Below are 15,848 nucleotides of genomic sequence, written 5' to 3'. Positions count from 1 at the left end.
TTTTAAATAATTTTTTAATATACAATTTATGTGCTATATATTTTATATTACATTAACCAAATTAATGATTAAAGTCTTTTTTCGAAGTGCATTGTACACCCCTTTTGAGAAAATCTTGTGCCTCAGATGGCAAGCGAGTCTGCAACTTCCCACGTCGGACTTTCCCGAACACCCCCGTCCCAGCAGATTGCGCCATTGCCGCCGCGCGACAACACGGGGGCGGCCGTCGGCGACTCCGTTCGTCGGCAACCATCGCGATGCTCTCCTCCGCCGTCGCGCTCTCGCTCCCCATCCCGCCCCTCCGCTTCGCCCCCAACCATCCGTCTCTTCGCGCCCACCACTGCCACCTCCTCCTCACCCGCACGGCCAGCCGCCCGCTCCCCGCGCCTCGCCGCCGCCTCCTTCTCGCTCCGAGGGCCTCTCCCTCCGCCGCCGAGCCGGCGCGTGACGGCAGCAGCAAGGTGCCCGGGTATCGGAACAGGTTCCTGGACCTGGCGCGGCTGGGGGCGGTGGCGGAGGGCGCGGCGGAGGCCTTCTTCCGCAGCGAGATCCGCCGCCGGCTGGCCGTCACCGCCCTGCTCATCGTGCTCAGCCGCGTCGGCTACTTCGTCCCGCTCCCGGGCTTCGACCGCCGCCTCATCCCCGACTCCTATCTCAGCTTCGCCCCGCTCCCCGCAGGTTCGTCCGTCCGTCCTCCAGATTACTCGCTCCTGCGTGCTAGACCGATAGCTGTAATGTTCATGTCCGGAAGCGTGCAGGCATTGCGGCAACCTACTCACAGATTGTAATAATCCGCAACGCGCCTTCATCTATGCAGATGACCTGGTTGATTTCGCCTCTGAACTGAAGCTGTCGTTCTTCCAGCTGGGAATCAGCCACCAGATATCAGCATCTATTGTGATGCAGGTTCGGTGCACTTAATCATTTGTCCTGTCACGTGCTTCTGTATTCCAATGGCAATACCTGAATGTATATACTAGTATCTTATTTGAGTACATATCATGCTCGTGCCACTTGCCACAGCAGAAATCCCATCATTGTCCCATTTTTTTCTGATTTCTCAGTGATTCTCACGGTTGAAGTTACACCGTTGCTTGAGTTTTAGTTTGGTTGGCCTGTTCAAGACTTAGAACCTGGCTTATTTTTTGTTTGATTAGGTTCAGATCCTGTTAACCCCAGTCATGCATAATTTGTTGCATATGCTATGCAGCAGCAGAATAGTCTATCATCAGAACCAAAATGACCACAACGGAAGGATTTATGCAACTGACCTCAACATAACATAGACTAACCAAATCCGCGCTCGAAATTCCAGCCATAATATAGGTTCAGGTTTTTGTGTTTATTAGGCTCCGTTTCTCCATACAAAACATAACTTCAAGTTTTTTGGCCTTTATTAAGCACCATTACAGCTGCACATTAGGCCCCGTTTGGATAGCAATTTTGCCCTCTGAACCGTTGGGTGTAAAAATTAGCGAGCAGCGAGGTATTGTGCTGGTTGAATCCGTTGGATTATGGTAACCACCTGGAAATGAAAAAAAAAACACCTCGAGACCTGCTAATCTCAATCTGATAGACATATATATGGGGGAAAAGGCTGTCACCGGACAGAGGAAGGAGTCACTGCCGGTACCAGAAGGACGCTACACTACTGATGGAGGGAGGCCATGCCAGGGGTGGAGCGGGCGCCTCGCCTCCACAAATGGCAGGTGACTCCGGTGGACTGCCGCTGCCGCTGCCACTGCTGCTTCTTCTGGCTTCTCAATGCCGCCATGTGCTCGTCCTCCCGCCGTCAATCCCCCTACGCAGCTGCTGCCCCCGTCCCATACTTGTGTTGCCCGTCGCCGACCCCCACTAAAGCCACCGGCTGCTTCTACCACCTGCTGCTGCCGGCCCGCCGCTGTTAGGAGAGAGGCACTGACATCTGCTACCGGCTTTTGCTGCTGGCCCACCGCCGTTAGGAGAGAGTCACCTGCCGCTGCTGCTGGCCCGTCGCTGTGAGGAGGGGTGCCAGCAGCCGCCATGATCTCTCTCTTGCTTCCCAGCATGCTCTTCCTCCCAGCTTCATTGCAGCCTTGCAGGTCCCGAGCCTTCCCCAAAAACCTGCTACCCAAACGAGGCACAAAAAGAAAATTCCAAACCAAAGAAAGAGCATAGCTGATCACCGTTTTTTAGGGGGACCAGTGAAATATCACTGAAATTTGTGAAATTTCACTCAGCTCCCAGACTGGGCCTAAGGTTAGTTCATTTTGGAGAGAGAACCTGAGTTTGGGCTTTTCGATCAGGGGATAGGATTAAGCTAGGGCCTAGGAGAAGCTGCTGGGAGTGGGGCACATGCGTAAATGAATCAAGAAAACGAAGTCTATTGTCATACAGGTGGGGCCATTTTGATCTTAATTTTGGGCTGTCACGGCCAAAGAGCATACAGGACCAAGATGCCATGCATGTAATGATATGGATCCAACCCTGCAGATCCAATGAATTGCTGTCCCGATCTTTCACTGCGATAAACCACCAGATAACTATCCTTCCAATCACGTGACGAACACGCAACCTGAAGAACATATGGATGAATCCCAACACACAGTATCCCTTGACAGATTCAAGAACACCCATGCCTTTACGATCACCCTTGACAATTCAAGGACTTGCACGCCTCTACTCGCATGATAACTCTTGACAGATTCAAGAACTCTCACACCTTTATTGGATAACTGGACGAACGTCCGAGACGCCGTCACACACGCCGATCCCATAGGGACGGTGATAATATGAACTTGGAGTTCTACATTGTTCTGAATCAATTCTAAAACTACTAAACCCTAGCCGCACCACCACCTTATATGAGGGGGATGGTGGCCGGCCAGCCCCTATTGGGTTGGGGCGCCCCACTATGGGCCTAGCCCTAGTTGGGTTGGACAGGCCCAAACCCAACAGACACACTAAAAACCCTAAATGGCCCACCACATGACCTATCTACATTATTTCCTGATAATAATACTACGATAAAATACTGGTACAACCTTAGACTTAATCATCATATCACGGGCTGTCCTAGTGTACCAAGCTGCCTGGATATCCTCATCATGTAAACTCAAGCAACGGTGTAATAGCAATAGTAAGAAGTCCGAAAGAAAAAGATAAAATTGAGATTTGGGCGTAGATAGTGGCACAAACAACATATTTCTTTTCTTGGAGAGACAAAGGAGGGTCCAATGCCTCCTAGACCCTTGTTTTCCGTGTACAGAAAACCAGAATTCTTACAAACATCCAGTTATAGCTTCGTAAGTATGGCCATCAAATATCAAAACTCACTTGAAAGTATACCTGAATACAGTGTCTTTGACTATACTTACTAATTACGCTCAAGATAATCTTATTCCAAGAATAACAACCTGCTATTATTATAATAACAATTGTGTCTATTTTAGGTTCTTTGCCATGTTCTTCCATCACTTGAAAAGATACGCAAGGAAGGATTAGATGGGCATGAGAAGATCAAAAGCTATATGTGTGTTTAGTTGTCCATCTTTAACAGTGAGATTGATTTCTTTTGGCAACTGCGCTCCAGTTTCTGTAAGCCATTTCATCTAGTCTGAGCTCCGTCATCTTGCTGTTCAGATGGTGGCTGTCACTGGGTTTTGCAATTGTGGCTGCTTGTACTGTGTCATGCTATTCGCTGCAGTATTCCATATATGCAGCAAGTTACAGGTAAATTTCCTTTTTGTATATTTGATTTGATAGTTTGACTTCTATCCTGCGCTTAACTGGCAATCTTGCTGAAGTGCTCCATCATTGGCTACACCATGCCTGTTCTTCTGGTTTTGCACCTTAAGACTAGAACCAACACAACTGTATGCTGTTACCAGACTGCACGTAACGTATCACTTAATTTATGCCAGGCCATGGGCCCATGGCCCATTTTTACAGGGACAGACGTTACTAGTCCTCCTAATATGAGTGAACTGGAGGGATGCATTATTATTATTATTATTATTATTATTATTATTATTATTATTATTATTATTATTATTACTACTACTACTACTACTATTACTATTATTATTACATCTGTTGCTCCATTTATTTTGCTTCCATCTGTCTCAGGGTTAAGCATGTCGTATTAACAAGCTTTCTTCTTGTCCTCGGTGCAATGTCAACGACATGGATCTGTGACACCATATCGGAATCTGGATTTGGTAGTACTCCTATCTCGTGCATAGCTTTGTTTTAGCACCATCTGTTGCATGCCTTGACTATTATGTGTATCTGGTGTACTATGAAACATTTTGTCATATATATGCTGTACTTGAAGTCTTGAATGGTTGTTCATAAGAGTATGTTTTAGGTCACTTAGTTTCATAGTACTGGTATAGTAGATGTCTACACATCATATCCGTAAGTTGTGACCGTTTGATTATTAATTTTGTCTGAATGACATTTTTTGTTCTGCATGCTAATTGTACTAAATAAACTGAACCTAGCTGAACAAATGCATACGTTTGGGCTGTATATACGTTTCATGCGCAACAGCAGCAGTTTAGGTGTGGCAAGCTGGGAGCTGCAGTCAGCATCTTACGAGTCCCTGTGGCTGTTCGGCACAGTACCAATAGTCAAGAAGGCCTGTTAAAAAAAGGCCAGCAGATTAGGTGTGGCAAGCTGTGAGCTGCAGTCAGCATGTTATGAGTCCCTGTGGCTGTTCGCCACAGTTCCAATAGTCCAGCAGGTCTGTTAAGAAAAGTCCAGCAGATTGTTGGAAAAAACTATTGCTTATTCTAGGCTGTTATCCTTACGATTAATACTAAATGGGAAATGATTGTGTTGATATGCCATCTGTTATCCAGTAGCATGTTCAAATAGATTTCTTTTGGATGAAGTAAGAATAATCAGTTGGTATCAGTTCTCAAATCCCTCTCTCTAATCTATGTCCTCTCTACCCTAGCGGGTGCTGTCTCATGTAATCGTCGTTCTTCAGACCATCACAGTTGGTCTACTTTCTGCAATCCCTAACAATATGTCCAAGGAAAAAAAAAATGCATATCCATGTTGTGGAATAGCTTCCTGATTTGGTAATTTAATGTGTATGGTAGCATCTAGTTCCTGACAGAAAAAATTCCCCACTTTTTATTTTTTACTAACTGGTTTGTGTCCTAAGTAATGTGACTACTGGTATTGCTGCTCTTGAGAAAAATGAGAGTGATTTGACTTTGGGGCTTTCATTCTGTTCTATTTCATCCCCTATTTCACTAAACTGTGCAATGAGTAGAATTTCATCTTATAAGTAAAATGGAAAGTTAAGTATGCATGGTTTCCTTACCTTCGTAATGTAGAATACACGTGCAGTCATCCTGCATGGTTTCAAAACCTAATATATGCAAAATCATTTTTTACGTTGAATGAGTTGGTGAGGTAAAACTTTTTACCATGTTTGTTGTTACCCATAGCACTGCATATCTTGTTCTTTGTTAGCACTTCCATGCTTACTGCTGCTTGTGTATTGTGTTGTCCAGGGCATGGCTCATCTTTGATTATTTGTGTGGGAATATTGACTGGTTACACAAATACACTACACAAGATGCTAACTCAATTTTCAGGTAGTCTCTTAACTTTAGCTTGTCAAGTTACTAAGCGTTTGTTTTTGCGTTTTACTTAGCTACCTATAAATTTTAGTAACAGTGATTTGTATATTTCTGAACTGTATTTGTTGTCCTTCTTCCTTCCTTCCTTCCTTTTTTTTCTTACTTTTGCGTGCCTTTTTCTTTTACTTGCTTATTCACGGGCAATTGTTTGTACTGTTGACGGAAAGTCACGGTTGAATTCTTAAATCTTAGTCTTCCCTGGCAAATCAATCATATTCTGCCAACTTTATTGGAATGAATAAAAGAATACCCTTGTATTTTTTTCGTTATTTTTTCAATAAATTAAGACTTGTAAATTTTATGTGGAAACTTGCACTTAATGTTGTAGGAAATATTGTCTCGTTTGTGATATCTTGGCAATGGCATTACCCTTTTTAAACCATGCTATCAGATCTACTGGAGCTCTATCTCTGTAGCTAAACATAAGATAATTTCATGTATTCTCCGTCCAGCATCATATGGGTTGTGAACAGTTAGTACGGTAGTGCCAATTTGATATAAGTAGGTCGCGCTCCAATGTGGCGTCCAAACCTATTTTAAAACATTGCCGTGTCAATACTCGCAAAGTGTACTATCAAGTTTCATGCACCAACCAGTAAACCAAAAGTCAAAACTTGTGTAGAAGGTTGGGAAAATCCACATATACTTCAACATGTACGGCGACCTTTGCCATAAGGCTGCTTTACACCCCCTTCTTACTACTTTTTGTGTGAGCACGTTACTCGAGATATCCCCTAGTCTTATGTTTCGGTAACAACAGCACCTTAAATTTGCAGAGTTTTATACTGTATGATATGCAGGGAACTGATAGTGTGACAGTTCTACTTTATGTTATATTATCTTATTATAACTTGCCTTCTGGAGCAGGAAATGTGTACATGTGTTGGCCCTACATCTTGGGAATAGCTGGAATCTTTATGATGGTTACTATGGGGGCAGTGCTGGTGACTGAAGGGTCTAGGAAGATAAAACTTCAATACTACGGATTTAAATTAGCTTCTGGTGCAAGGTAATAATATAGTTTGATTTTGCATTTTTCTGTTGCGGCATAATGTTGATGTTGTTATTTTCAGGAATGGCTCTATATTCCTTCCTTAATCTTTGTAAAAAACTGTCATTTTAACTGTAAAATGTATTGTCCTTTCTTATGTTCCTTAACATTATATTTCTCTGAGGAAATATATCATTATTCTTCTTCCAACCTTGCCAAAATTATCTTGTCACACTAGAACATTACCTGCGCAAAATGGTTGTATCTCTTCAAAAGAGGGTTGCATTACTTAGCATATGGTGATGTGCTCATGTTGTAGGATGCAGGGCATTAAGTTCATGATACCTTGTACACTGTCACCTTCTATCATCTGTTTGGCTAAGTTACGGGAATTTGTGAGTTGGTCTCTACCGTACCAGGTCCCAGCCAAAGAAATGGTTTGCCAGGGACCGAACTATTTTTTGTTCATTGTAGGTTATTTACAGAAGCCGGAAAGCTACTTCCGTTACGAGTATTTTTTTCTTGATGAAATATATTTTTTAACAACACTCAGAACCACACCTTGCTTCTTTGGACTACTTTTAGGTTTTTAGCTTCTGAGCATTCTGTGATACTCTTCTACCAACTCTTTAGCTCTACCCTGGTATGTCATGATGAGATGACTGGATGCATTTTAACCCTTCAGAGATTACTTGCTAGTTAACATCACCTTTTCATCTAATGCGAAGTTTCCTGATATTAGGTTAATAGGTTTAAATTGTTTAGAAGCATTACAGTTTTCTTTCTATTTCACCCTTTGCAGGAATGAAAACTCCCCAGTTACAGAGGTTGAGCCATATATTCCCTTCAATATAAACCCAACAGGGATGCAGCCTTTGCTTACAACCTCATACCTTCTTGCTTTTCCAAGTATTATGGCCAGGTAATCCATCGTCTGCGTGTTTGTGTGCCCGTGTGTGTTCACATTTCTGATCATTCTGATGTGGAATTTCTTCAGCATTTTTGGTTCACCGTTTTGGGAGAACTTGAAGGAAATTTTGAATCCAAGGACTTTTGGTGGTAGTCCTTGGGTTTATTATTTGACCTATGCGTTTTTTGTCTTCGTCTTCAACATTTTTGACATTGTAAGTTTCTGTCATCTTCATAACTCCTTTTAAACCAACATTTTAAATATCTGTAAGCAGTTAATGAGTGGCCACCCTACCTTGAAGCGCAACTACAGAGATGGCCTTTAAAGTTTTAAATATAAGCATCCATGTGGACTATGTATTATAGAAAACATATAACTAAACAGTCTGTCCTAAGATTGTCATTTGTTTTTGTATGGGAACGGTTTTGTCGCTACTGGCTTGAACTTTCAAATGATGGAAGGAACTAAGCGACTAACATTATTTGATGAAAACAACAAAATAGAACCTGCTAATACTGTAACCTACATATGCACCACGAAAAGGAAGCAAAGTCACATAAGTGTGAACATAGTGTCTACTGTGTTGTTTATCAATTTGCACCAAGTACAATACTGCATCCTGATACTACTGTATTAATATGGACTTCTAAACCAAAATGTAAAACTATTTATCTGTGTCACCCATGGTTCAAAAAAGCGTACGCCTAGGCGCGCTTAAGCGCTGAGCGACGGCCTTCCGCTTCGCTTCTGGCCTGAGCGTTCAATTAAGCGAGCCTGGGAATCTGGTCGTGCTATTGTTGGAATCTGGTAGAGGAAACGGAGTAGGGAAGGAGGGGTGGTTGCAGGGAAGGAGGGGGTGAGGGCAGGGAAGGAGGGGCGGAGGCATGGAATCCATGGAAGAGGAGGCAGCAACAATGCCATTGCGGTTGTCGATGAGTGCCTGAAGGGAGCAGGTGAGAGAAAAAGAGATAGAAGAGAGTAGATGGACAATGAAAATTAGAGAATATGGATGGTTCAGATTGAGCTAGGTAGGCTAGGGTTTCATATGGGCCTTACTGGGCCAACATTGCCTTACTAGGCTAATATTGAAGGAATATTAGACCTTATATGCGCTGAAAAATGCAACCGGCTGCCCCTCCTGGTGTGTCCGTACAAAACGCTTAAGCGCGCCTAAGCGCCGCTTAAGCGGTGATTGCTCTAGGCGGTGGCCTACCGCTCGCTTAGTGCTTACCGCTTTTTTGAACCTTGGTGTCACCCGCAACAGGGCTCATGTTTCTGTCTATATAGCTTTTTGAGGAAGTCAATGTGCCTTCTCGAGTCAGTCACACATCAAGAATTCTTTTTCGTTTGGTTGCTATATAAAGACCTTTATAATATTTCAAGATATGCTAGAGTTTTAGATTTGCCTGCTCTGCATGCACCGTGAAGGTAGACCTAACCCTCTTCAGAATGTTGCGAGGATTGAATACAACAAACAACAACAACAACAAAGCCTTTATTCCCAAACAAGTTGGGGTAGGCTAGAGGTGAAATCCATAAGATCTCGTAACCAACTCATGGTTAGCAAGCTTCCATGTGGCTCTTTCCATGGCTAGTTCTTTGGTGATACTTCAATCCTTCAGATCTCTCTTTACGGACTCCTCCCATGTCAAGTTTGGTCTACACGTCCTCTCTTGACATTATCAGCACGCTTTAGCCGTCCACTATGCACGGGAGGAATATGCCCAAACCATTAGACGATGTTGGGCAAGCTTCTTTGCAATCGGTGCTACCCCAACTCTATCTCGTATATTATCATTCCGGACTCGGTCCTTTCTCGTGTGGCCACACATCCATCTCAACATGCGTATCTCCGCCACACCTAACTGTTGAACATGCCGCCTTTTAGTCGGCCAACACTCAGCGCCATACAACATTGCTGGTTGAACCGCCGTCCTATAGAACTTGCCTTTTAACTTTTGTGGCACTCTCTTATCACAAAGAATGCTAGAAGCTTGGCGCCACTTCGTCCATCCGGCTTTGATCCGGTGGTTTACATCTTCATCAATATCCTCATCCTTGTGCAGGATTGACCCCAAGTATCAAAAGGTGTCCTTCTGAGACACCACCTGCCCATCCAGGCTAACCTCCCCCTCCTCGTGCCTAGTAGTACTAAAACCGCACATCATGTACTCAGTTTTAGTTCTACTAAGTCTAAAATCTTTCGATTCCAAGGTTTGTCTCCATAGTTCTAACTTCCTATTGACCACGTTCGATTATCATCGATTAGGACCACATCATCCGCAAAGAGCATACACCATGGGATATCTCCTTGTATATCCCTTGTGACCTCATCCATCGCCAAATCAAATAGATAAGGGCTCAAAGCTGACCCGTGGTGTAGTCCTATTTTAATTGGGAAGTCATCGGTATCGCCATCTCTTGTTCGAACACTTGTCAAAACATTATCGTACATGTTCTTGATGAGGGTAATGTACTTTGCTGGGACTTTGTGTTTCTCCAAGGCCCACCACATGACGTGTCGCGGTATCTTATCGTAGGCCTTCTCCAAGTCAATGAACACCATATGCAGGTCCTTCTTTTGCTCCTTGTATCTCTCCATGAGTTGTCGTACCAAGAAGATTGCTTCCATGGTCGACCTCCCAGGCATGAAACCGAACTGATTTTTGGCCACGCTTGTCATTCGTCTTAAACGGTGCTCAATGACTCTCTCCCATAGCTTTATTGTATGGCTCATAAGCTTAATTCCACGGCTGAACATCCCCTTTGTTCTTGAATATTGGTACTAATATACTGCGTCTCCATTCTTTTGGCGTCTTGTTTGCCCGAAAAATGGAGTTGAAGAGCTTAGTTAGCCATACTATCGATATGTTTCCGAGGCCTCTCCACACCTCAATGGGGATACAATCACGGCCCATTGCCTTGCCTCCCTTCATCTTCTCAACGCCTCCTTGACCTCATACTCATGGATTCACCGCACAAAGCGCCTATTGGTATCATCAAAGGAGTTGTCCAGTTCAATGGTAGAGCTCTCAGACTCCCCATTGAACAGCCGTCGAAGTACTCCCGCCATCTAAGCTTAATCTCCTTGTCCTTCACCAGGAGCTGGTCTGCTCCGTCCTTGATGCATTTGACTTGGTCAACATCCCTCGTCTTCCTCTCTCGGATCTTGGCCAACCTATAGATGTCCTTTTTGCCTTCCTTCGTGCCTAACCGCTGGTAGAGGTCCTCATACGCCTGACCCCTTGCTTCACTCACAGCTCGCTTTGCGGCCTTCTTTGCCATCTTGTACTTCTCCATGTTGTCTGCACTCCTATCCAGGTACAGGCGACTGAAACAATCTTTCTTCTCCTTAATAGCCTTTTGTGTACCACCACCGGGTATCCCTAACTCCACTTCTACTTCCCCTGGACACACCATCCACATATTGTCCACATCACCTCCTTCCTCCCAAGGGCCCTCCTTAATGAACCTCTGCTTGAATGTCTGAGCTACCTTCCCCTTGAGCTTCCACCACTTCGTTCTAGCGACTTTTGCGCGCTTATCCTGCTGGACACGAAGTCGAAAGCGGAAGTTAGCCACCACAAGCTTATGCTGATGGACAACACTCTCTCCAGGTATCACCTTACAATCTAGGCACGCACTCTTGTCTTCTCTCCTTGAGAGGATGAAGTCAATCTGGCTATTGTGGTGGCCACTACTAAAAGTCACTAGATGTGATTCTCTCTTTTTAAAGAGGGTGTTAGCTACGATCATGTCGTACGCTAAAGCAAAGCTTAGGACATCTTCCTCTTCTTGATTCCTGATGCCATAGCCAAAGCCTCCATGCACCCCTTCAAAACCTATATTAGATGTACATGTACCCATGTGGCCATTAAGGTCTCCTCTTATGAAGAGCTTTTTGCCACTGGGTACACCCCTAACCAAGTCCTCTAGGCCTTCCCGGAACTCCCTCTTGGTGTTCTCATTGTGGCCTATTTGCGGGGCATAAGCGTTAATAACATTGAGAACTAAGTCCCCAACTACCAGCTTGACCAGGATAATCCGGTCCCCACATCTCTTGACGTCTACCACTCCAGATTTGAGGCTCTTGTTGATCAAGATGCCTACTCCATTTCTGTTTGGAGCCGTTCCCGTATACCACAGCTTGAAGCCGGTATCCTCTACTTCCTTCGCCTTCTGTCCCCTCCACTTGGTCTCCTGGACGCAAAGGATATCAATACCTCTCCTCACCGCTGTATCAACTAGCTCCCGAAGCTTACCTGTCAGGTACCCTACGTTTCAGCTACCTAAGCGAAACCTCCTAGGCTCGGCTAGCTTCCTTACCCTTTACACTCGTCGAGTCAAATGCGAAGACCCTTGCTCATTTTCCACTACACCCGAGCGTCGATGTAGCGCGCCACTAAGGATGCGACGACCTGATCCTTGCTCACTTGCCCACCGTATCCAGATCAAGATACGGGGTGCCACCTGTTGCGAGGATTGAATATTAGCGCAATTTTCTCTCATGATGAACATACTATGCCTTTATTATCTTGTCATCATGGTAGTTTAGTACTGTTATAGTTGTATATACTCTAATTACTGAACCAAGTGCTACCACATTGTAATGTTTAGGAGATTGATTTTATATTTTTTCACAAACAGAACATCAACTTATGATCTTCACTCTTATAATTTGATAGTGGGATGTGTGTTCTTAACATTTTTGCGGAACATGATATGCTTTTTTTAGATTCTGACTTCTGAGGCGCACTTCTGTTTGTACATGCGCTATCGTAATATACCTTAATCTATAAACTATGCTCTGCAGGCCAACTTACCAAAAGAGATATCTGATTACCTAAATAAGATGAGTGCCAGAGTACCAAAGATAAAGCCTGGAAGAGCAACAGTAGATTATCTTACAAAGATACAAACGTCGACACGTTTCTGGGGTAGGTTCACATGGCGAAACGTTTCGTTGGGTTTACCTCCTGCCCTTTTGTCATTCAGTTTATCTCTCTCTTGTATTTCAGGAGGTCTACTGCTGAGCTTGCTGGCAACTTCCTCATTATTACTTGACAGATATCTTAGACAAATAAATGAGGGGTTTTCCATAGGGTTCACATCAGTCTTGATTATTGTGAGTGCATCTCAAGTATATTTTTCATTATGATTTGAGATAAAAGTCTTGATTATTGTGAGTGCATCTCAAGTATATTTTTCATTATGATTTGAGATAAAGTATAATTGTGGAATTCCAACTTATACTGACTTCATCAGCTATTGTGTACTAACATTGATCATTTAGATATAGGTACCTGTCTCTAAATTGTAATGGACTTCCAATTATTAATGAAATCAAAGTTGCTCAAGCGATTTGAGCTGAATTCTGTTTACAGCCCTGTCAATTCTATATAACTATATAAATGAAGACCACTGACTGATTTTTCTGTTTGGTTTGGTGCCTTTGAGACTTTTAGAAGGGACATTTCCTTTTTCCTCTCTCCTTAAGTTCAAAATTACAATATTTAAATGGTCAGAGTTTTTTTTTTTTTTGGCAAATGAGCCTAATTCTATTCATCAACAGTTCATCGACTTCTCATCCTCTAGCAATTGAAACACTTCTGCTGTATCCTAAAGCTTATTTTCTGAAAAGGGATAATTGCTTATATGCTACTGAACGACTAACAGTTTCATCGTTTGCCAAAAAAAGAAAACTAACAGTTTCATCATATGCCACTGAAAGTTCCCCAATTCATTCTGTACCATTCACTTCCAAGATTTCACAGTTTGCCACTGCCATTAGTGTGCTGTTAGTGTGATTCCATTAAGTGGTAATAAATGTTAGTGTTTTCACTTAATTGCCTAGTTGACATGAGGCAACATGAACTGGCCTTGTCTGGTTCCCTGTAAGGCACCCATAGTGTCAGTAGCACTAGCATTGGATAAGCGGCATGTGCGTGCACCATTAACACTGCTAAACCAGGGTAAAATGGTCTCTTTACCTAATTGACAGAAGCTCACTAACACCCAGCTAACAGTGAAAGAAACTAATGAAGAGATTTTGGAAGGTATAGAATGATTAGTTTCTCAGTAAATAAGCAACTCCCCAAAAATGTGTGTATATCTGACAGGTGTTAAAGCCATATAGTCCGTTACAGACCTAAGAATGTCATACCTTAAAGCAACGTCTGGTCAAACCTAAGCCTTGCAGATTTCTTTGTTGTTGGGCTTCTGATTATGAACTCTATACTAGATTGTAGCTTTGTACTTTCATTTACTAATGGGTGTTAGATACTAATTTTGGTTTGTATTATAATGACCATTCAGGTGGGCTCCATTATTGAACTGAGAAGGTCCTATCAAGCATATAATGTGATGCCAGCACTAAGCAAAGTTTTGAAGAGATATGGTGCATAAGGTTATGTAAACATGATGGTGCCATCCAGAAGGTACTCTTCTCTACTTTGTTGCTATTCTTTATCAACATTCGAAGTTAAGCTTAATTTCTAGAAGATGAGCATCCTTCGGAGAAAAATCAGGGCTTAGAGGTTCACAAGTTCTGTCTGTGTTGCAACCTTTTAGTGAAATATTATTACAAACATCTTGCAGTACCTCACAAGCTGCTGTCGGGTTTTGTTACAATGAGAGGGAGTTGGTTGTGGAGCATTCCCCAAGGACATGAGTTCGGCTAAAGAACCAATGAGGATATCCAGTTGTTTTTTACAGCAGAATGTCCAGCCGTTCTTGATACAGTGAGGAGGAAGGAGCTGCGCCATTGTGCCTTTGGGTTTTGTTGCTGATGGCTTTCTGTTTTGTGGACAAAAAAGAAGGATACCAGTTCCATCCTGTTGTATAAATTTCTTGCGGATCATATTGCCAAACAGCTTACTGGAAGTTAGGTTGTAATTGCCTGGAGGTGCTGTCAAATCGAATGACCTGTGGAAGGCGAACATTGATTGTTCCAACATATGAAGCTGACAAAGAATGACTAGCACTTCAATGTGCCATATGCGATAATTCACCTGTCTACTATAGTGAGTATGAACTTAGTGCTGATGAATTTGACAGAGAAAATTCCTGTGGAGAATCCTATGATAGATGAATGAAAAAACATTTTATACTATTGCTGCTACTACTACTACTTTAAATGAGGATGCTTATGAACTTACTTTGGACGCTACTACTGTTTGCAAGAATTTTAGCTTTGAGGGGGGAAAATACTATTGCTACTGATAATGGTATGCTTCATGATATTGCTATGAATATAACTGTGCTCTTGATGAAATTGCTGAAGTAATACAAGACTAGTCTAAATGTGTAAATATTGATGATGTTGCTATTAAAAATAGAAATGCTACTGATGATGTTCTACCTACTCGTTCTGATAATGATTGTCCTATTCATGGAAGTCTATTGTATTCTTGAGTTCTCCTAGCCACGCGATAAATGAGAGTACTGCTTATTGTTGAGAGTTATGTTCTACTACTGGATTTGTTTGTGATAATGATATTCTTGGTGATAACTGTATTGATTTGCTCCTATGGCCACCAATATCATTATGAGAGAGAAACATGGTTATGTAAATATTCATCAAATTTTTCTCCTTGGGTTAGAAACTGCGAGTAATCTATAGAAATACCGCTTCAACTTTGACAGATACCCCATGCTTTCATTTTTTTTTTTTTTTTTTTTTTTTGTAAAACAGGCATATGCATAGGATGATAGGAAGTTCGATTTTGTGGTTATTTTGTTTTTACTTTTTGGTGCTATCTTTAATACTTCTATTTATTATGATTGTGCTATGCATTTGGGATATCGATGATGATGTGAGCAGGCTAGAAGTCGACAGAGGTGGTGCTTAGGCTTATAGGTTCATATAAAAATTAATTGCGGAGGAGCAGAACATTTTTCTAACATTTTTTTATTTTGCTTGTATGTATTTTCATAATTTTTATGCATTTTTCATAATCGGCGGCCAATTCCATCCCACCCTGTCTGATTTTGCGATCCCTGGCCGGATTACTTGGGAGTTTCGCCCAAATATGGCCGGACTCCAGCGAGTCTACCGACAAAATGTGTCGGCCCGAGGTGATTTTTCAATCGACTGTGTATCTAAGTTGGCCTGCAAACACGCCTTCGAAACTCTAAATATAAAAACCGCAGGCTCGTTTGGAGGTTGGCATGCAAATAAATTACGGGTTTAACCATTTTGAGGTGTCTGGTCTAACAAAAAAATATCTAAACCTTAAAACTGGTCCACAAATTTACAGGTTTGACCGGCGTCTCCTAGAGTTGCTCTTATCAGTTCCCGCTAATCCGT

At 42.6% G+C, this 15,848-nt stretch overlaps 1 protein-coding gene across 1 annotated transcript; it reads left to right on the top strand.

Moving 5' to 3' along the window:
• Positions 1 to 242: 242 nt before the first annotated feature.
• LOC124706626 (preprotein translocase subunit SCY2, chloroplastic-like) lies at positions 243 to 14,696 on the top strand. The gene is made up of 13 exons (XM_047238304.1): positions 243 to 678; positions 818 to 906; positions 3,432 to 3,511; positions 3,622 to 3,711; positions 4,108 to 4,199; positions 5,511 to 5,594; positions 6,507 to 6,648; positions 7,433 to 7,552; positions 7,628 to 7,754; positions 12,354 to 12,477; positions 12,559 to 12,665; positions 13,856 to 13,977; positions 14,138 to 14,696. The coding sequence occupies exons 1-12, from the start codon at positions 258 to 260 to the stop codon at positions 13,943 to 13,945; spliced, it is 1,566 nt and encodes a 521-aa protein (XP_047094260.1). The 5' UTR covers positions 243 to 257; the 3' UTR covers positions 13,946 to 13,977; positions 14,138 to 14,696.
• The last annotated feature ends 1,152 nt before the right edge of the window (positions 14,697 to 15,848 follow it).

The sequence above is a fragment of the Lolium rigidum genome, chromosome 4 (assembly GCF_022539505.1).
Source record: "Lolium rigidum isolate FL_2022 chromosome 4, APGP_CSIRO_Lrig_0.1, whole genome shotgun sequence".
NCBI lineage: Eukaryota > Viridiplantae > Streptophyta > Magnoliopsida > Poales > Poaceae > Lolium > Lolium rigidum.
This window is presented reverse-complemented; position numbering and strand designations above follow the sequence as displayed.

Excerpts from the sequence above, each read along its gene's own strand:
- LOC124706626 (XM_047238304.1), top strand. The coding sequence starts at position 258 with ATGCTCTCCTCCGCCGTCGCGCTCTCGCTCCCCATCCCGCCCCTCCGC. Across the intron at positions 5,595-6,506 it reads GATGCTAACTCAATTTTCAG|GAAATGTGTACATGTGTTGG; the intron begins GTAGTCTCTTAA and ends CTTCTGGAGCAG. Across the intron at positions 12,478-12,558 it reads AACGTCGACACGTTTCTGGG|GAGGTCTACTGCTGAGCTTG; the intron begins GTAGGTTCACAT and ends CTTGTATTTCAG.